A 22,249-nucleotide genomic window follows, 5' to 3' on the forward strand; every position below is an offset into this window, starting at 1 on the left:
CTCTAACGTCTCGGGACAGACGGGCAGTTCAGACGGCGCTGGGCAGACGGATAGCACAGGCGGCTCTGGGCAGACAGGCAGTGCAGGCGGCACTGGGCAGACAGCAGACTCTGGCCGGCTGAGGCTCACAGTAGGCCTGGTGCGTGGTGCCGGAACTGGTGGTACCGGGCTAAGGACACACACCTCAAGGCTAGTGCGGGGAGCAGCAACAGGACGCACAGGACTCTGGAGACGCACAGGAGGCTTGGTGCGTGGTGCCGGAACTGGTGGTACCAGGCTGGAGACACGCACCACAGGGCTAGTGCGTGAAGGAGGAACAGGGCTCTGGAGACGCACAGGACGCTTGGTGCGTGGTGCCGGAACTGGTGGTACCGGGCTGGAAACACGCACCACAGGGCTAGTGCGTGGAGGAGGAACAGGGCTCTGGAGACACACAGGAAGCCTGGTGCGTGGTGTTGGCACTGGTGGTACTGGGCTGGGGCGGGGAGGTGGCGCCGGATATACCGGACCATGCAGGCGTACTGGCTCCCTTGAGCACTGAGCCTGCCCAACCTTACCTGGTTGTATGCTCCCCGTAGCCCGACCAGTGCGGGGAGGTGGAATAACCCGCACTGGGCTGTGTAGGCGAACCGGGGACACCATGCATAAGGCTGGTGCCATGTATGCCATGAGACGCACTGGAGACCAGACGCGTTGAGCCGGCTTCATGGCACCTGGCTCAATACTCAATCTAGCCCTGCCAGTGCGGGGAGGTGGAATAACCCGCACCGGGCTATGCACACGTACAGGAGACACCGTGCGCTCTACCGCATAACACTGTGTCTGCCCGTACTCTCGCTCGCCACGGTAAGATCAGGAAGTTGGCGCAGGTCTCCTACCTGACTTCGCCACACTACCCTTTAGCCCCCCAATAATTTTTTGGGCTTGACTTACAGGCTTCCTACCGCGTCGTCGTGCTGCCTCCATTCGCCGGTATCCCTCCGCACATTGCTCCATCGAATCCCAGGCGGGCTCCGGCACTCTCCTTGGGTCGATCGCCCACCTGTCGATCTCCTCCCAGGTAGTATAGCCCAGATCCTTCTCCTGCTTCCGTGCTAGCTCCTCAAAACGCCGCCTCTCTGCTTTCGCTGCCTCCAGCTCAGCTTTGGGGCGGGCGATATTCTCCTGGTTCTTCGCTGTCCAGAATTTCCTCCCAATTCCTGTAATCCTGCGTTTGCTGCTGCTGCCTTGAATCACGCTGCTTGGTCCTGTTCAGGTGGGTAATTCTGTCACGATCGTCGTAACTTTGAATAGAGGACCAAGGCGCAGCGTGATAGAACGACATATTCTTTTTATTATGAAGACGAACAAAAAACAACAAACAGACGACCGTGAAGCTATTCAAACAAATAGTGCTGACAATAAACACTACACATAGACATAGACAATTACCCACAAAAGCCTACTGCCTAGGGCTGCCTTAAATATGGCTCCCAATCAGAGACAATGAATGACAGCTGTCTCTGATTGAGAACCATTCAGGCAACCATAGACTTACCTAGACACCTACACTCAACACAAACCCATACACTCTACCAAAACCCCCTATACCATACAACCACCCAAGACGAGACAAATACACACAAACATCCCCCATGTCACACCCTGACCTAACCAAAATATTACAGAAAACAAAGATAACTAAGGCCAGGGCGTGACAGAATGTTCAGAATGATGATATGATGTCAGGTTATGATTAATAAATTGACTGTTTATAGAGTTTATTACAGTACCGAACACCTGACCGTATGCAGATGTATTCTAATTCTATTTCAAAGATGTATAGACTTTTTCTTAATCCAATCCAAGAACCAAGTTTCGACCTGTCTAGACAGTCATTAAATGTCGACCTCAGTATGAGGGATCAGGGAAGTCATAAAGGAATTGCAAGAGGGCTTAGTTTAAGTTTGCTTTCACCAATATTTCAGCCTGAGTGTCCCCTCTTTCCTGTATGTATTGCACACACACACACAACATTCTCAACCCTCAGGAGAGTTGAAGAAGACTAGATGCAGGCTGTGACACAGACACATCATCACTCCCAGTGGTAACTGTGCTGCTACTATTACTACTGCAGCATTCATCAGTGTCATCTCAGCCACAGCCAGGGCCTTCTGCAGATATTAATTACCTAGAGATGAGATCTATCTCGCTACAGATCTGTCTCCTTCTCAACGCTTGTCCCATCACATTTTTAACACCCCATTACAATGGACAAGGTGATTGCGCACACCATGAAGATTAACACAAATCTAAATCCTGATAGCCTTTGAAATTTGCTGTCATGCTTGTGGAGTAATGGTTATAAATAGATTAAAGAGTAGCATTCTAATTGCTCCAAATGTCCTTCATGGACAGAATTTGTGGATGTGCATAGAATGAGACCATTAATAAAAGGATGATGATATCAGGCGTGACAGAGAGAGAAGCTCTGCAGGTACATATTGGAATTTGTTTAATGTAGACAGCAAAATATTTTCTGAAAAGTACCTTTTTTCTTGAGAGTGATGATTTCAAATAGAAATTTCAAATAGTGTGAAAAGCATTTATTATTCAAATTCAGAGCTGCTGTTCCACAACATTAGCTCTGTAGAACTACTGAAATCCCATATGTTATGATGACTTGATAGGCTCCCATTGTTGCTTTGCCAAGAATAAAAAATGACATGAGCGCAGTGTGAAAGTGTGTCATAGTGCCATAGTGTTTGATATCAATTAGAGAGAATTTAATACCCTGGCATCAAAACTTGACATAACACCTACATCACTGAATGATTTAAAAATGTGGTTGCCTGCACCCCAACAGATGCACCCCAATGACTCGAGTCTGAAAAGCCCTGCTTTGAGGATTTAGTGAGGGAGTTCTTTACTCAGTGCATGAGGGTAAAGCCCAGATTGTTGGGCTCACAGTTGTCTGAGTATAAGGGGAAATGATGATGTGCTGCTGAAGCCAGAGAGAGCTGATCAACAGGACACCCTGCATTGTCTGTCCTCATGCAGGTGGATTAACTAATGTTATGGGTGAGCGCAAAGTCATTCACTGAGCAAGGATTTTGTTTATTGTTGGGTGGTGCTTTACAAAATCAGTCTGTTTCACCCTCAGCAGGATAATAGGAAAGAAGATAACTTGTACTTAGAGCAAGGTTTATTATTCAAATGTGATGTACTGTTTACTATTCAGTGAGTAGGTGTTAATACAATGCTGTTGTTAGTACAGACCTGTGATATTTCTCTAATATCCAGTAGGTGATGTTTATTTTGTTACATGATGGATCGCCACTCAGTAGCATGTATTGTACTCTAATTGCTTATGAGGTGGTCTCACTCGTCTCTGACCCAAAGAAAATGTTCTGTTTCTCCAATCCTTTACTTTTGGATCTCCATTCACCTCTCTCTCTCGTGGTCTGTTTGCCTCGAGTCTCCCGGCCACGGCTGCTATTCTCCTATTACTTTGTGAATTATTGAGAGGCTTGAATCTTTAAAGTTCACCCTCTTCCTCAATAAGCAGCATTCTGTGCTGCCAGTCCACTGGAGATCACATGGTCTGTATAGGCACTAACAGTGAAGTCTGAATCTGTGTGGGAGAGTTGTAAAGAATAGAGTTCCACATCACCCACTGCTTGATTATTGGTTACTATTCTAAAGAGGGCTTTCTTCGCACAGGGTTCTTTATAATCAATGGTACAATGGGAATTCAGCGCATTAAAGGCTGTACTTTACAACCTATTTATATATCCAACAATATATTTCCACCTTACGGGGACGGGGGGTCAAATCACACATGGTAAGCAGCAACATTACGGCATTTTCCTTTCCATTGTTGTTTGGGATACACAAAGAGCATGGCTCATTGTGAGTGGTGATGTACAGGACACATTTCACATGTGGGCTATAACTGATCAATTAGAGGCCTGGTAAAAGCTCTCATCACTCCCCTACTGTGGTCCCTGTCTACCCCCTCTCCTTGCTCTAACACAGTGTAATGTGTGGGTTATTACCCTGCAGTGCCAGCACTCATATCGGCTAAACAAAGACACACAGGACAACTTAGAAACACTGATGAACTATTTCCTAAATGGTAGTTCAGTGGTCACCAACCGGTCAATAGCGATGAACTGGTTGACCTCCAAGGCATTCGTAGTCGATCACCAAACATTTCTGTAAAATACAACAAAAATAAAGCCTTTCTTCCCTGTTAGTGGTATGCACACTTGATTCAGCAGCCCTAGCACCGGAAGGCAAAGTGTTCCCATTTTCAACCATTTCATGTGTCTGAAGGTAGAACTCTGAATATCCGGCAGGCCAAGAGAGCAAATCAAGTGCACCTATAGACTTGCCGTTGGCCAATCAGAATGCTCAGATCATCGTGTCTGCACAGTTTCCTCAAGCCATAGGTTTTAAAAAGAAGCCTTGAGTGCAAAGCAAAGTTGATACTGTGAGATTCAAAACTTTTAAAACCATGACTAGAGAGAGACTCAATGAATACAGCTGAGCTAATGTGTTAATGTGTTACGTTTTTATTCAGCACTGTCAACACTTTGTTACATATTTTTACAAGTCATAAAATGCGCGTTCTCCCTACTTCCACTCACACTACAAACAGCACTGCAGCAGCAATGAATGAGTATAGCAAAGTGTTACGATAGGCTTGTGCTGTTATTATTAGCTGCTTGTGTTTTTTTATATTCAAGGAATATTTCACATTCTCTGGTCATAGGAGTAACAACATGAATTGGTGCATGAGACAGAAATAATGCAGTGTGACTTGAGTTTTGTCATCAGCTGGAAGACTGTGTCCCCTTTTCTTGGCGGAGGGAGGGAGAGTGGGGGACTGTGAGACGTGTGAGAGGCAGCCTCACTTCTGCTCCCTCCCTCTCAGACTGACTATCAGATGCAGGCCATCAGTCCAGTAACATTTAAAAAAAAACGAATTATTATGCTCACTCAGCTGTCCCTCACAAGTAATAAAACAAATTATATATTACCAGTGTGATCATATACCTAAAATTATTTTGAAATATACAGGGTTGGGTAGGTTACTTTCTAAATGTAATCCATTACAGTTAGAAAGTTACTAGTTGCATGTCCAAAATTGTAATCTGTAATGTACATTTTGGATTACCCAAACTCGTAATCTGATTACATTCAATTACTTTTAGATTACTTTCCCCTTAAGAGGCATTAGAAGAATACAAACATGTATGTTACCAATTGAACAACATATATTGCAGGATAAATCAATGTTAAAGTTTATGTAGCTGGCCATATATGGATGTTAAATGTTACTTTATGGGTTGGTTATTTAGGCTTCTTCTAAACCATCGCTTTAATAATAATATGATTAAATTATATCTTTACATTAAAAACCAAAGTCTATCAGAATTCCAGTCATTCCAATAAATGTTATACCCCTTGATCTTCAAGAATAGGACTTGGAAATATGGAAGTGTAGATTAGCCAATTTGTTTGGATGCAAGGACTGACTCATCCATGATATCCAATTAATTGTTTCAACCATGTTATGAGGCTACACAGTGTTTGTTTACATTTACAATGGATACAAACATTGGAAAAAAAGTAGTTTATATTTTGGGTTCATGAGGCATTTATAAGTTATTTTCTTCAAGAATCAATGGATATATATATAATTTATAAATCCAAAAATGGGTGTAGCAACTACAGACTGGCCCTTTAAGTCTATGAAAAGTGTACGAGTTTGAACATGTGTCCATTAGGTCTATGGATTTATTTATATTATCAGTATGAATTAGATTGAGCAATTAAAACCCCACATTTCTTCCATATGATGGGATCCGCACTATACAGCTGTTGCAAGAGCGCATTTTTCACTGGCTGTCCACTGGTTTCAAAAACAATGATTGATAACCAGCTTAAACTTCTTCAATTCAACCATTATTGGGTTCAAATACACATTTAGATTTGTGAACAGCCATCCACAACAACCACAATCTGTAAGGCACAAATAGCTAAATGAGAGAGCAGCAGTGTGATTCACATCAATGAGCTATGTAGATATCAATAATAAGTCATATCTGTATCGCCGTAGACTACACCACTGCTGTCATCCTTACCTCCAAGCATTTATTGAAGTTGCATAATCATTAAATGCTTACACCAGTCGCACCATTGGAAGACATAGCTTTAGCCTACAAAAGCCTATTCCTGCTCTTTTCCGGCGATTGATCAAACACATTTGGTGTGTCATCATAGTGGTCTCTGACTTGTGGTCAGACTCGCTCAGGTGGAACAAACTTAAACTTGAATGCCATTGAGAAACAGTGAAGTGTCAAAGATCTTTTTCCTCAAACATCCTTTCTGAATTTAAAAGTAATCCTCGAAGTAATCATCTAGTTTTTCAAAAGTATCTGTAATCGGATTACATTATTTTAGCTGGTAACGTAATGGATTACAGTTACCAGTTTTTTGTAATCCCTTATATATTACATGTAATCCGTTACTCCCCAACCCGGGAAATGTAATAAAAAATGGTCTGAGAAGAACAACATTGGCTGTGAAATTCAAGCATAGCCAATATGCAGTGATAATGTCTTGGGTCTATAGCCTACTGGACAAACCTCATTGGTACAGAATTGGTTTTAATAGGTTCATGTTGCATAGGCTTTTGAAGTCATGTTTAAGAAAACATTTGAGCAGTAATTTTTGGCTTGCTTTAAAACTCAGAAAGTGTTCTTGACTCAGAAAAGGTTGGTGACCACTGCGGTAATTGAACTGTCTGGATTTGATTGAAATAACTGGTCCTTGGGCTCAGTCAAATAACATTAGCTGTTATGTCATATACAGTATGATATACAGTATGAATGATACTCCTGTCTTGATTTGAAAATGGCATATTCTCTGTCAGGAGTCGTGTCTGTTTACAGTGCTAATGTCACACCCTGATCTGGTTCACCTGTCCTTGTGATTGTCTCCACCCCTTCCAGGTGTCACTTATTATCCCCAGTGTATATATCCCTGTCTTTCCTGTCTCTCTGTGCCAGTTTCTCTTGTTTGCCAAGTCAACCAGTGTTTTTCATTGCTCCAATTTTTCCTCAGTCTCTGTTTGTTTCTAGTCCTCCTGGTTTTGACCCTTGCCTGTTCTGACTCTGTACCCACCTGCCTGACCACTCTGCCTGTTCTGACTCTGTACCCACCTGCCTGACCACTCTGCCTGTTCTGACTCTGTACCCACCTGCCTGACCACTCTGCCTGTTCTGACTCTGTACCCACCTGCCTGACCACTCTGCCTGTTCTGACTCTGTACCCACCTGCCGGACCACTCTGCCTGTTCTGACTCTGTACCCACATGCCTGACCACTCTGCCTGTTCTGACTCTGTACCCACCTGCCTGACCACTCTGCCTGTTCTGACTCTGTACCCACCTGCCTGACCACTCTGCCTGTTCTGACTACCAGCTTGCCTATCCCCTTGTACTGTTTTTGGACTCGGATCTGGTTTCTGACCCCTGCCTGGCCTGACCTCGAGACTGTCTATCGTCTGGTACTGTTTGGACTCTGACCTGGTTTATGAACTCTCGCCTGTCCCCGACCTGCCTTTGCCTACTCCCTTTGTTATAATAAATATCTGAGCTCTACCATCTTCCTCCTGTGTATGCATTTGGTTCTTGCCTCGTGCCCTTATAACTAAAGTCTTTGAGGTGTGAATTGGGTTGCCAGTTTGTTTTAAGGGTTTCATTCCTATTGTAAAGGATATGTACTATAACAGATCATTGCTGTTTACTGTATAAAGAAATCCCCAAGAGCCTATTGATGCACCCGTGCGTCAATCTAAGTAACATAATAAAAAAATCATCATCAAAATCCGTCAGTTTAAGCTAGAAATATCAATTCACCACATACAGTATGCCTACGTTGGCCTTCCGCTTCTGCTGTGGAAGGTGGAGCTACAGCAATGTTTGTCAGACCAATATTCTCATAAAAACGTCTGTAACATCCGAATGGTTTGGCCTACAAACCACTCTATGGAAAGGGAGGACTATCACGGACACAATGTTCTCCGTTTTGCTCTACAACCCCCACAAGTGTCCCAGGACTCGTCTGAAGGTAACCCATACAAACCAAGTGGTAAAATAAAAAAATATATATAATATTTCGTGAGCTTTCTTATATATCTTTGATATAGGATAAACACTTCAAATGTTTATTCCTTATGATCCATTTTTTGGCTGTTTCTTGTTGTTGTTGCCATTTATGAATGTGTTATTCAATGCGTTTCTATGGGCTATAGGAGTAAAGGCCAAATTCAATATTTTATCCCCTCAAACAATTACACCTAAAGGGGTCCTAAAATCCTATATCAAATAGCTAAATGAACCCTGATATGAACATCTTAAAACAATTCCATATGTTAGCTTAGTACACCCCCCCCCCCCCCGCCCCCCAACAGCTTAGTCTTTTTTAAGAGAGAAAGTGAGAGAGACAGAGAGGGAGTTTGAGGGGCAAGGGGTGACATTATATTCACCAGGCACATCAGAGGCATGTTAAAACACATTATTATTCTACAGGCCTGTCATAGTTTATTAGCTTACAGAGACAAAAGATTTTGGCTTAATGTTGTGTTGTTTTTTCCCCCTTCTCCTAGTGATGTCACATTAAAGGCTACGGTGTGATGAGGAACAATGGTCCCGACAGCCCTCTGCTATCTGACAGCTCTGTAAATGTCTATTAGCACAATACTTATGCCATGTAATTATACCCCTGAAATGACAGCCCTTGTCTTTTTTCAGGCTAACATGAGCAAACTGTGTTTGCTAGTGATGAGAGCTATCAGCATAAAGAGCTAGGCGGCTTAACCAAACGCTCTGTACCTCGAACTTTACTACACATTACTGTAGGCTCGGCCCTAATATATGTCCTCTCTGTCACCTGGAGTTGCATGGCAAATTGTCCAGGAACAAAGGACAATGCTAAAGGACTAGTCAGTCCTTCCCCCTCCGAGGGGCCAAAATGTATCTCCCTGTTACAGTATCCAGAGCAATGAATATTGAATATGATTGAATAATACTATAGGATCCATGTTTTGTATCTATCTGAAACTTGTTCACGGAGGATAACTCTGATGTTCTCTATATGGATGTTTTATCTCTGTGGTATTTATACAGGGTGAACTCTGAATTACTCCATTATGCAAAGGCTTTTTATTGTCCTCTCAGGAATTCTGTCTTATTTAAATATCTACTGCAGCCCTCATCCTCCACGTACAACACCCGTTCTGCCAGTTACATTCTGTTGGTCCCCAAAGCACACACATCCCTGGGTCGCTCCTCTTTTCAGTTCGCTGCAGCTAGCGACTGGAACGAGCTGCAACAAACATTCAAACTGGACAGTTTCATCTCAATCTCTTAATAATTCAAAGACATAATCATGGACACTCTTACTGACAGTTGTGGCTGCTTTTCATGATGTATTGTTGTCTCTACCTTCTTGCCCTTTGTGCTGTTGTCTGTGCCCAATAATGTTTGTACCATGTTTTGCGCTGCTACCATGTTGTGTTGCTACCATGCTGTGTTGTCATGTGTTGCAGCCTTGCTATGTTGTTGTCTTAGGTCTCTCTTTCTGTAGTGTTGTGTTGTCTCTTGTCGTGATGTGTGTTTTGTCCTATATTTATAAATATATATATACACTGCTCAAAAAAATAAAGGGAACACTTAAACAACACAATGTAACTCCAAGTCAATCACACTTCTGTGAAATCAAACTGTCCACTTAGGAAGCAACACTGATTGACAATAAATTTCACATGCTGTTGTGCAAATGGAATAGACAAAAGGTGGAAATTATAGGCAATTAGTAAGACACCCCCCAAAACAGGACTGATTCTGCAGGTGGTGACCACAGACCACTTCTCAGTTCCTATGCTTCCTGGCTGATGTTTTGGTCACTTTTGAATGCTGGCGGTGCTCTCACTCTAGTGGTAGCATGAGACGGAGTCTACAACCCACACAAGTGGCTCAGGTAGTGCAGTTCATCCAGGATGGCACATCAATGCGAACTGTGGCAAAAAGGTTTGCTGTGTCTGTCAGCGTAGTGTCCAGAGCATGCAGGCGCTACCAGGAGACAGGCCAGTACATCAGGAGACGTGGAGGAGGCCGTAGGAGGGCAACAACCCAGCAGCAGGACCGCTACCTCCGCCTTAGTGCAAGGAGGTGCACTGCCAGCGCCCTGCAAAATGACCTCCAGCAGGCCACAAATGTGCATGTGTCTGCTCAAACGGTCAGAAACAGACTCCATGAGGGTGGTATGAGGGCCCGACGTCCACAGGTGGGGGTTGTGCTTACAGCCCAACACCGTGCAGGACGTTTGGCATTTGCCAGAGAACACCAAGATTGGCAAATTCACCACTGGCGCCCTGTGCTCTTCACAGATGAAAGCAGGTTCACACTGAGCACATGAGCACATGTGACAGACTTGAGAGAGTCTGGAGACGCCGTGGAGAACGTTCTGCTGCCTGCAACATCCTCCAGCATGACCGGTTAGGCGATGGGTCAGTCATGGTGTGGGGTGGCATTTCTTTGTGGGGCCGCACAGCCCTCCATGTGCTCGCCAGAGGTAGCCTGACTGCCATTAGGTACCGAGATGAGATCCTCAGACCCCTTGTGAGACCATATGCTGACACATGCACATTTGTGGCCTGCTGGAGGTCATTTTGCAGGGCTCTGGCAGTGCACCTCCTTGCACTAAGGCGGAGGTAGCGGTCCTGCTGCTGGGTTGTTGCCCTCCTACGGCCTCCTCCACGTCTCCTGATGTACTGGCCTGTCTCCTGGTAGCGCTTGCATGCTCTGGACACTACGCTGACAGACACAGCAAACCTTTTTGCCACAGTTCGCATTGATGTGCCATCCTGGATGAACTGCACTACCTGAGCCACTTGTGTGGGTTGTAGACTCCGTCTCATGCTACCACTAGAGTGAGAGCACCGCCAGCATTCAAAAGTGACCAAAACATCAGCCAGGAAGCATAGGAACTGAGAAGTGGTCTGTGGTCACCACCTGCAGAATCACTCCTGTTTTGGGGGGTGTCTTGCTAATTGCCTATAATTTCCACCTTTTGTCTATTCCATTTGCACAACAGCATGTGAAATTTATTGTCAATCAGTGTTGCTTCCTAAGTGGACAGTTTGATTTCACAGAAGTGTGATTGACTTGGAGTTACATTGTGTTGTTTAAGTGTTCCCTTTATTTTTTTGAGCAGTGTATATTATTATTATATATATTTTTTTCTTTCATCCCAGCACCCGTCCCGGCAGGAGGCCTTTTGCCTTTTGGTAGGCCGTCATTGTAAATAAGAATTTGTTCTTAACTGACTTGCCTAGTTAAATTAAGGTTAAATAAAATACAATTGTTTACATTGGTCTCATCCCCCACACAAGCCTTTAAATGCTGTGACACCCTGTTGAGATGGGGCCTTGGGTGGTCAAGTTACACTGTAAAATTGGTATCGTTTGATTGGTCAAAGGTGGTTGGTCTTGGGTTGATGTCAGATGTTATAAATGGATTGAAATGCCTTTGTTCTCTCTCTTATCCTGTATCCAGTCCATGGAGGAAGGTTGTATGATCAATTCTCATTTCTTAGGCTTCTAGGCCTCTGGCTTAGTAAGCATCTGTTTGTTCATGCTTTGTATTGTAAGTTAACCTTAGGATCTACTGTATATGCTTGAAAGTATGCCTTGCAATGCTTGTTAATGCTCGTAACTTAAGCTTTATGCCTTGTATGTGAATCCATTCATTGTACAATGTTAATTAAACATCTGCCTTTGATATAGATAATTCTCAGACCAATTCTTGCTTGCCAACGTCAATTAATTGCCTAATATTTGTATATTTTAATTATATTTATGGTGTCAGATAAACATTTTAATAGACTAATTTCTTAATCTCATTACAAATCAAATGTGATGTATATATAATATACTGTATATTCACATATCAAATATTACTGCCCACTACATTACCACATTATTTTAGATACAATTTTATTGTGCATTGGGTGTATAGCAGGTGTGAATAAAAATGGAGGTATTGATAGGGAGGAGACCTGTGTGAGAGCGTTGAGTCATAGTGTGTGTGGTCGTGTGGTTCTGTGTTGTGACCTTACCTTGATAATGCAGCAGCAACAGGGAGCCAGAGCGAGGCTGCTGGTCACTGCGGTAAAGGATGGAGATTTGATTGCTCCAGCTGCGCACCACCAGACCCCTCATCAGGACGGTCTCATTGGCCAGGATGGACAGCTCTCGTCCCCCCATGTCTTCTACCGTCACCACATCCCCCTCTGACAGGCTCACGTTCAGCACCTGCAAACACACACAAACACACCACCAGTCAGTCAGATGTTGCATTTGGTCACAATTAGTGATGTTTCCAAACGGCCGATGATGCTGGGAAAAGTGTCTGTTTCGTTGCTTCAGAAGCTACAGCTGTCGACAGTCCACGAGACAAACGAGTTAATGCTCATTACCACACAGCAGAATGGGATGCTGCATGACAGGTTCATGTCCAGCTTGAGATGTAGTTGAGGTTTAATACAACATATCATCAGAAATACTGTCACCTACAGTACCGGTCAAAAGTTTGGACACACCTACTCAGTCAAGTGTGTTCTACATTGTAGAATAATAGTGAAGACATCAAAACTATGAAATTACACATATGGAATCATGTAGTAACCAAAAAAAGTCTCAAACAAATCAAAATATATTTTATATTCTTCAAAGCAGCCACCCTTTGCCATAATGAAAGATTTGCACACTCTTGGCATTCTCTCAACCAGCTTTTCTCAACCATGCTTTTCCAACAGTCTTGAAGGAGTCCCCACATATCATGCTGAGCACTTGTTGGCTGCTTTTCCTTCACTCTGCTGTCCAACTCACCTCAACCACCTCAATTGGGTTGAGGTCAGGTGATTGTGGAGGCCAGATCATCTGATGCAGCACTCCATCACTCTCCTTGGTCAAATAGTCTTTACACAGCCTGGAGGTGTGTTTGGGTCATTGTCCTGTTGAAAACAAATGATAGTCCGACTAAGCACAAACCAGATGGGATGGCATATCGCTGCAGAATGCTGTGGTAGCCACGCTGGTTAAGTGTGTCTTGAATTCTAAATAAATTACAGACAGTGTTACCAGCAAAGCACCCCCACACCATCACACCTCCATGCTTCACGGTGGGAACCACACATGCGGAGATCATCCATTCACCTACTCTGCGTCTCACACACGGCGGTTGGAACCAAAAATCTCACATTTGGACTCATCAGACCAAAGGAAAGATTTCTACCAGTCTAATGTCCGTTGCTCGTGTTTCTTGGCCCAAGCAATTCTCTTCCTATTATTGTTGTCCTTTAGTAGTGGTTTCTTTGCAGCAATTCGACCATGAAGGCCTGATTCACGCAGTCTCCTCTGAACAGTTGATGCTGAGATGTGTCTGTTACTTGAACTCTGTGAAGCATTTATTTGGGCTGCAATTTTTGAGGTTGGTAACTCTAATGAACTTATCCTGTGCAGCAAAGGTAACTCTGGGTCTTCCTTTCCTGTGGCAGTTCTCATGAGTGCCAGTTTCATCACAGCGCTTGATGTTTTTTGCGACTGCAAAAAAGTAGAGATTTTCCGGATTGACTGACCTTCATGTCTTAAAGTATTGATGGACTGTCATTTCTCTTTGCTTATTTGAGCTGTTCCTGCCATAATATGGACTTGGTCTTTTACCAAATAGGGCTAGCCTGTGTATACCACCACTAGCTTGTCACAACACAACTGATTGGCTCAAACGCATTAAGGAAAGAAATTCCACAAATTAACTTTTAACAAGGCACACCTGTTACTACGTGATTCCATATGTGTTATTTCATAGTTTTGATGTAGAAAATAGTAAAAATAAAAATAAAGAAAAACCCTAGAATGAGTAGGTGTCCAAACTTTTGACTGGTACTGTATAGTCTCACTGTATATTCTCACCATAATGCTGCGTTAGGACTGAGGGTCTGGCCAATTTGCCACATCATGATCCCCTCTCACTTTGTTTGACACAGCAGGCAAATGTGCCCCAGACAACATATCACGACCCTGACAGGCCATTTGTGTGGTCACGGCTCACATCAGAAGGGATTTTAATATAATTGACACCCCAATAATTCCTGTCTCATTTCCAACCAGAGCCAGTCTCTTAATGTTTACCTTAAAAAAATGGGCCACTCGAGATATGCAGCCTCCTGTTCATTTCCATTAATAAACTGGCAGCAGGATGTATTTTTATCAGGCCAATTTCTTTCTCCTGGACAGAGAATGTGATTTGGAAAGACAGCAGAGTTTGCCTGGATCACATGGTTCATTACGCAGTATGGCTAGTAAAGGTTTACCCCCTTCAGTATTCAGGCCCTGTAACTGTAGTTAAAATCAGTGTGTTTCTTTTCTCCTGTTTTCTGTCAGCCTCTGTGACAGCTGTGTTTTATCTCTTGAACAGGCTGAAACAGCAGCTGCAGCTGAATGTACTGAAAGCCACTCCAGAGGATGCTCTATAGTTTTACCGGTTGAATAAAGTAGCAGTGGCATAATCCACATTTGGGGGAACATCTGCAGTTCCCATAAATGTGATGTGTTATCTAGAGTGTAGCGGTGGGTAACAGATATGAAAAACAACCAGGGATCTGATAATCATCTTGGATAAATGCACCACACTACATTAGATCTACAGGCCATGTATCTTGCGTAAGAACCAGTGGTGTAAAGCACTTAAGTAAAAATTATTTAAAGTACTACTTATTTGGGGTATCTGCACTTTACTTTACTATTCATATTTTGACAACTTTTGCTTTTACTTGACTATATTCCTCAAGACAATAATGTACTTTTAACTCCATACATTTACCCTGACACCCAAAAGCACCTGTTACATTTTGCATGGCTAGCAGGACAGGAAAATGGTCCAAGTCACGCATTTATCAAAAGAACATCCCTGGCCATCCCTAATTGCCTCTGATCTGGATTACTCACTAAACACAAATGCTTTGTTTGTAAATCATGTCTGAATGTTGAATTGTTCCCCTGACTATCCGTACATTTTAAAAAATTATAGAAAATGGTGCCATTTGGTTTTTGTTAATATAGGGAATTTGAAATTATTTATACTTTTACTTCAGTATATTTTAGCAATTACATTTACTTTTGATACTCAAGTATATTTCAAACCAAATACTTTTAGACTTTAACTCAAGTAGAATTTTACTGGGTGACTTTTACTTGAGTCATTTTATATTAAGGTATCTTGACTTTTACTCAAGTATGACTATTGGGTACATTTTCAACCACTAGTAAGAACACAGACAGGATGATCTCCAGACCAGGCCTGGCGTGTGATGTTGTAGTGGGAGCTTGCTGTGGCCTTATGATAGGCTGCTCTCCCAGGGGGAATGAGAGTGTCACTGAGGCAGACTGAGAGAGCCCAGAGTGTGACGTCGAGGAGCACCAGGCAAGACACTGGCACCAGAATGAATTTGGTCACACTGACTACAAGTCACTCGGTTGAGGGGGTGCCAACAATGGGTGTGAGGGGCTCACTCCTGCTCTCAAAGACATAGCTTAAATGTGACTGTTAGTCTGTCTCCCTCAGTGTCACGCCCTGACCATAGAGAGCGTTTTATGTCTCTATTTTGGTTTGGTCAGGGTGTGATTTGGGTGGGCATTCTATGTTCTATGTTCTATGATTTTCTATTTCTATGTGTTTGGCCGGGTGTGGTTCTCAATCAGAGGCAGCTGTCTATCGTTGTCTCTGATTGAGAACCATACTTAGGTAGCCTTTTCCCACCTGTGTTTTGTGGGTAAATATTTTCCATGTGTGTTTGTGTGCACCTCGGTTCGCATGACGTTCTTTGCTGTTTACCTGTTTGTTTTTTGGTTGTTTCGGTTTCACTTTCATTAAAATATGTGGAACTACATGCACGCTGCGCCTTGGTCGATTTATGACAGGGAGTTTGAGGATAGCGAGCGTGACACCCAGATATCATCCAAGACTGAGGTCAAACTCCCTTTATTCTTACCATAATGCTACACAAAAATAAAGCTTTCCCAGGACATCAGCATTTGTATAAGCCTCATCTAGTTGAAGCCCACAATCTAATACTGCGTACAGTTGAAGTCGGAAGTTTACATACACTTAGGTTGGAGTCATTAAAACTCGTTTTTCAACCACTCCACAAATTTCTTGTTAACAAACTATAGTTTTGCCAAGTAGGTAAGAACATCTACTTTGTGCATGACACAAGTCATTTTTCCAACAAATGTTTACAGACAGATTATTTCACTGTATCACAATTCCAGTGGGTCAGAAGTTTACATACACTAAGTTGACTGTGCCTTTAAACAGCTTGAAAATTCCAGAAAATTATATCATGGCTTTAGAAGCTTCTGATAGGCTAATTGACATCATTTGAGTCAATTGGAGGTGTACCTGTGGATGTATTTCAAGGTTTACCTTCAACCTCAGTGCCTCTTTGCTTGACATCATGGGAAAATAAAAAGAAATCAGCCAAGACCTCAGAAAATAATTGTAGACCTGTAACGTTTGTCTAATTCCTCCTCCTCGGATGAGGAGGAGCATGGATCGGACCAACACGCAGTGAGGTATGAAGACATGAATGAATTTATTAAGCAAGACGAACACTGACACGAAATACACTTGAATAACTACAAAACAACAAAACGACGTAGACAGACCTGAACATGAGAACTTACAATAACACGAAGAACGCACGAACAGGAACAGACTAACCAAACGAATGAACAAACGAAACAGTCCCGTGTGGTGCAACGGACACAGACACAGGAACAGGAAACAACCACCCACAATCCCCAACACAAAACAAGCCACCTATATATGATTCTCAATCAGGGACAACGATTGACAGTTGTCTCTGATTGAGAACCATATCAGGCTGAACACAGAAACAGACGAACTAGACACACAACATAGAATTCCCACCCAGCTCACGTCCTGACCAACACTAAACAAGCAAAACGCATAAGAACTCTGGTCAGGACGTTACAAGACCTCCAAGTCTGGTTCATCCTTGGGAGCAACTTCCAAATGCCTGAAGGTACCCCGTTCATCTGTACAAACAATAGTACGCAAGTATAAACACCATGGCACCACGCAGCCATCATACAGCTCAGGAAGGAGATGCATTCTGTCTCCTAGAGATGAACGTACTTTGGTGCGAAAAGTGCAAATCAATCCCAGAACAACAGCAAAGGACTTGTGAAGATGCTGGAGGAAACAGGTACAAAAGTATCTATATCCTATGTCGACATAAACTGAAAGGCCGCTCAGCAAGGAAGAAGCCACTGCTCCAAAACCTCCATAAAAAAGCCAGACTACGGTTTGCAACTGCACATGGGGACAAAGATCATACTTTTGGAGGAATGTCCTCTGGTCTGATGAAAAAAATATATAACTTTTTGTCCATAATGACCATCGTTATGTTTGGAGGAAAAAGGGGGAAGCTTGCAAGCCGAAGAACACCCTTCCAACTGTGAAGCACAAGGGTGGCAGCATCATGTTGTGGGGGTGCTTTGCTGCAGGAGGGACTGGTGCACTTCACAAAATAGATGGCATCATGAGGTAGGAAAATTATGTGTATATATGTTGAAGCAACATCTCAAGACATCAGTCAGGAAGTTAAAGCTTGGTCACAAATGGGTCTTCCAAATGTACAATGACCCCAAGTATACTTCCAAAGTGTTGGCAAAATGGCTTAATAAGGACAACAAAGTCAAGGTATTGGAGTGGCCATCACAAAGCCCTGACCTCAATCCTATAGAACATTTGTGGGCAGAATTGAAAAAGCATGTGCGAGCAAGGAGGCCTACAAACCTGACTCAGTTACACCAGCTCTGTCAGGAGGAATGGGCCTAAAATTCACCCAACTTATTGTGGGAAGCTTGTGGAAGGCTACCCGAAATGTTTGACCCAAGTGAAACAATTTGAAGGCAATGCTACCAAATACTAATTGAGTGTATGTAAACTTCTGACCCACTGGGAATGTGATGAAAGAAATAAAAGCTGAAATAAATCATTCTCTCTACTATTATTCTGACATTTCACATTCTTAAAATAAAGTGGTGATCCTAAAGGACCTAAGACAGGGAATTTTTACTAGGATTAAATGTCAGGAATTTAAATGTATTTAAATGTATTAGGCTAAGGTGTATGTAAACTTCCGACTTCAACTGTACGTATACTGACTATTTACGTAACCAAATTAATTTACATTGTGTTGACAATCACACGTCTGGTATATATCCTTATGATTAACAATAACACCAGACTTGATTAAGCCGTCACTATTCTATCCATTTACCCCCCAGAACAGTTACAATGTGAAAAAGAAATGCCATGTGATCTTCAAGTGTTTATTTCCATTTTCTCTCAAGGGCAATGGCAAGGACAAAGCCTTGGGCCCTGTTCTTTTTCTCTGGGTTTCTATTGAAGGCTGTATGCTCTGCAGAAGATTGAGACAGGAGGCTTGAATTGACATTTATGTATTGCTTGATTGACTTGTTGTGTGAAGTGTTGTTATTTGGTCTGTATTTGTCGGTGCAGAAGGTGCATCTTTCTGAAAGGTTTCATTGTTTTACAGGGGACAAAGGGACTGTTTTCCATCTATCTGGCAAGCAAGGCGGAATACAAAGTATTTAAGTCTCTCTCTTATATATTTGTTAAATCGATGAGAGATGGTTTACATTACACCATGCCTCTGCCATGCAAGGTTCATACATATTTCAGTCAGCGTTCGCTCCACAAACATCAGACCGCCACTCAAGCTAAATGGCTTGCATTCTAGAATATTATTCGACAGGACCCAGTGAGACGACAAGATTATTTCACTGTTGGAACCTCTAAAGCTCCATCAATGACAGCTAAGGCATGATGCCTGTCACGATCATCGTAAGAAGCGGACCAAAGCGCAGCGTGGTTTGAATACATTCTTCTAATTTTAATGAAGAACACTTAAACCAAAAAAACAACAAAACGAATAAGATGAACGTGACCGCTATAATAAATACTGTGCTAACATGCAACCTAACATAGACAATAACCCACAATACAAAACAGGCTACCTAAATATGGTTCCAATCAGAGACAACGCAAAACACCTGTCTCTGATTGAGAACCATATCTCTGATTGAGCCAAACACATAGAAATAGACAACATAGAAATACAAACATAGACTGCCCACCCCAACTCACGCCCTGACCATGCAAACCAAAAGACAACCCCCCCCCCCCCCCCCCCCCCCCCCCCACCAAGGTGTGGACTCCGGCCGCAAAACCTGAACCTATCGGGGAGGGTCTGGGTGGGCATCTGTCCGCGGTGGCAGCTCTGGCGCTGGACGTGGCCCCCACTCCACCATAGTCAATACCCGCTTCCGTGGCCTCCTAGGAACGGCGACCCTCCTAAATGGCGCCTCTGGACTGAGGGACAGCTCCGGACTGAGGGGCAACTCCGGACTGAGGGGCAGCTCCGGACCGAGGGGCAGCTCCGGACCGAGGGGCAGGTCGGGACCGAGGGGTAGCTCGGGACTGAAAGCAGCTCATGACTGAAGGGCAGCTCATGACTGAAGTGCAGCTCATGACTGAAGGGCAGCTCATGACTGAAGGGCAGCTCCAGACTGAAGGGCAGCTCCGGACTGAAGGGCAGCTCCGAACTGAAGGGCAGCTCCGGACTGAAGGGCAGCTCCGGACTGAAGGGCAGCTCCGGACTGAAGGGCAGCTCCGGACTGAGGGACAGCTCCGGACTGGCGGGCGGCTCTGGCGGCTCCTGACTGGCGGGCGGCTCTGGCGGCTCCTGACTGGCGGACGGCTCTGGCGGCTCCTGATTGGCGGACGGCTCTGGCGGCTCCTGACTGGCGGACGGCTCTGGCGGCTCCTGACTGGCGGACGGCTCTGGCGGCTCCTGACTGGCGGACGGCTCTGGCGGCTCCTGACTGGCGGACGGCTCTGGCGGCTCCTGACTGACGGGCGGCTCTGGCGGCTCCTGACCGACGGGCGGCTCTGGCGGCTCCTGACCGGCGGACGGCTCTGGCGGCTCCTGACCGACGGGCGGCTCTGGCGGCTCCTGACCGACGGGCGGCTCTGACGGCTCAGGACAGACGGGCTGCTCTGACGGCTCAGGACAGACGAGCAGCTCAGGCGGCGCTGGACAGACGGGCAGCTCAGGCGGCGCTGGACAGACGGGCAGCTCAGGCGGCGCAGGACAGACGGATGACTCTGGCCTGCTGAGGCGCACAGTAGGCATGGTGCGTGGTGCCGGAACTGGTGGTACCGGGCTGGGAACATGCACCACTGGGCGAGTGCGGGGAGCAGGAACAGGGCGTACAGGGCTCTGGAGACGCACAGGATGCTTGGTGCATGGTGCTGGAACTGGTGGTACCGGGCTGGAGACATGCACCTCAGGGCTAGTGCGGGGAGAAGGAACAGGATGTACTGGGCTGTGGAGGCGCACTGGAGGTCTGGTGCGTGGTGTTGGCACTGGTGGTACTGGATAGACCGGACCATGAAGACGCACTGGAGGTCTCGAGCTAATGGCCTGCACAACCCGTCCTGGCTGGATGGTAACTCTAGCTCGGCACGTGTGGGGCACAGGCACAGGACGCACTGGGTTGTGCAGACATACGGGAGACACAGTGCGCAACACCGGCGCAGGATATCCTGGCCCGAGGAGACCCACTGGCTGTCTGGAGAGCAGGGCTGGCACCATCTTCCCTGGCTGGATCCTCACCCTAGCTCGGCAGATGCGTGGAGCTGGGATGTAGCGCACCGGGCTAAGCACGCGTACCCCCCCAAGACATTTTTGGGGCTGCCTCTCGGGCTTCCTACCGCGCCGCCGTGCTGCTTCCATTCGCCGGTGTCCCTCCTCACACTGCTCCAGAGAATCCCAGGCGGGCTCCGGCACTCTCCCTGGGTCGACCGCCCACCTGTCTATCTCCCCCCAAGTTGTATAGTCCAGACTGTCCTCCCAAATTCATTTCTCCTGTTGCTGCCCGTTACCACGCTGCTTGGTTCTTTTTTGGTGGGTTGTTCTGTCACGATCGTCGTAAGAAGCGGACCAAAGCGCAGCATGGTTTGAATACATTCTTCTAATTTTAATGAAGAACACTTAATTAAACAAAAAAAACAACAAAAAGAATAAGACGAACGTGACCGCTATAATAAACACTGTGCTAACATGCAACCTAACATAGACAATAACCCACAATACAAAACAGGCTACCTAAATACGGTTCCCAATCAGAGACAACGCAAAACACCTGTCTCTGATTGAGAACCATATCTCTGATTGAGCCAAACACATAGAAATAGACAACATAGAAATACAAACATAGACTGCCCACCCCAACTCACGCCCTGACCATACAAAACAAAAGACAAAACAAAGGAACTAAGGTCAGAACGTGACAATGCCGGTATCACGGTGGAATAAAATGGGAATGTTTTTAGAAGTAATCGACCAAACCCTAAAGTGGTCTGTACAGATACAGACACGTTCATTAATGTTACAGTTGTGCAATGTCCAGTGTCTTACTTCACAATTCATAAATATAATATTTACTACAAAATAAACTAAGTAAATGTTTACACTCTTGAGGTCTGTGAGTGTGGACATGTGTAATGCGACGGAGAACCGGAGACTCCAGGAAAAATCTTGCATTTAAAGATAAAAACATAAGATTTGGGCAACATCCTGCCCTATCAAATAAGCTGCACCATAGGAACCTGAAATAATATCAGGAAAGTCAAATGTAATAATCCCTTTCATCTGCAAGCCAAAGTAAGCCGTTTGTTTTCAGGCAAAGTTTTCTGAAACAGGACACACATGGAAAGTGGTGGTTTTGATTTTTTTTTTATAATGACAGATATTTTGAATATTCTAGAATTGTGTAGATAATCCCCATCTTCCTTGTTTATTGTGGTTTGATGATGTTCCTGCTATAGCTGTAATTTTGTTTCATTTCCACATATGGATCTACTATGCACCTTGAGAGACAAAGTGAGGGGAACAAAAAAATGACATTAAATTTGAAGCGCTCTATTTTTCAAAGTGTCTGCCGTCAATTTACAAGGAGACAGGTCTTCAAACAGGGAGGAAAAGAGTGCTATGGAAGTGTGACAGTTGTGTGCAATTTG

The 22,249-nt window shown here is 44.4% G+C and overlaps 1 protein-coding gene across 1 annotated transcript in view; it reads right to left on the reverse strand.

Annotated features, from left to right (window-relative positions):
- LOC129815392 (seizure protein 6 homolog) overlaps nt 1-22,249 on the reverse strand; it is a gene marked incomplete in the record, with an annotated part of 245,557 nt that overhangs the window by 47,455 nt on the left and 175,853 nt on the right. Inside the window, 1 exon segment of the mRNA XM_055869177.1 lies at nt 12,171-12,366. Within this exon segment, the coding sequence (XP_055725152.1) occupies nt 12,171-12,366 (196 nt within the window).

This window comes from Salvelinus fontinalis, chromosome 2 (genome assembly GCF_029448725.1).
Source record: "Salvelinus fontinalis isolate EN_2023a chromosome 2, ASM2944872v1, whole genome shotgun sequence".
Classification (NCBI taxonomy): domain Eukaryota; kingdom Metazoa; phylum Chordata; class Actinopteri; order Salmoniformes; family Salmonidae; genus Salvelinus; species Salvelinus fontinalis.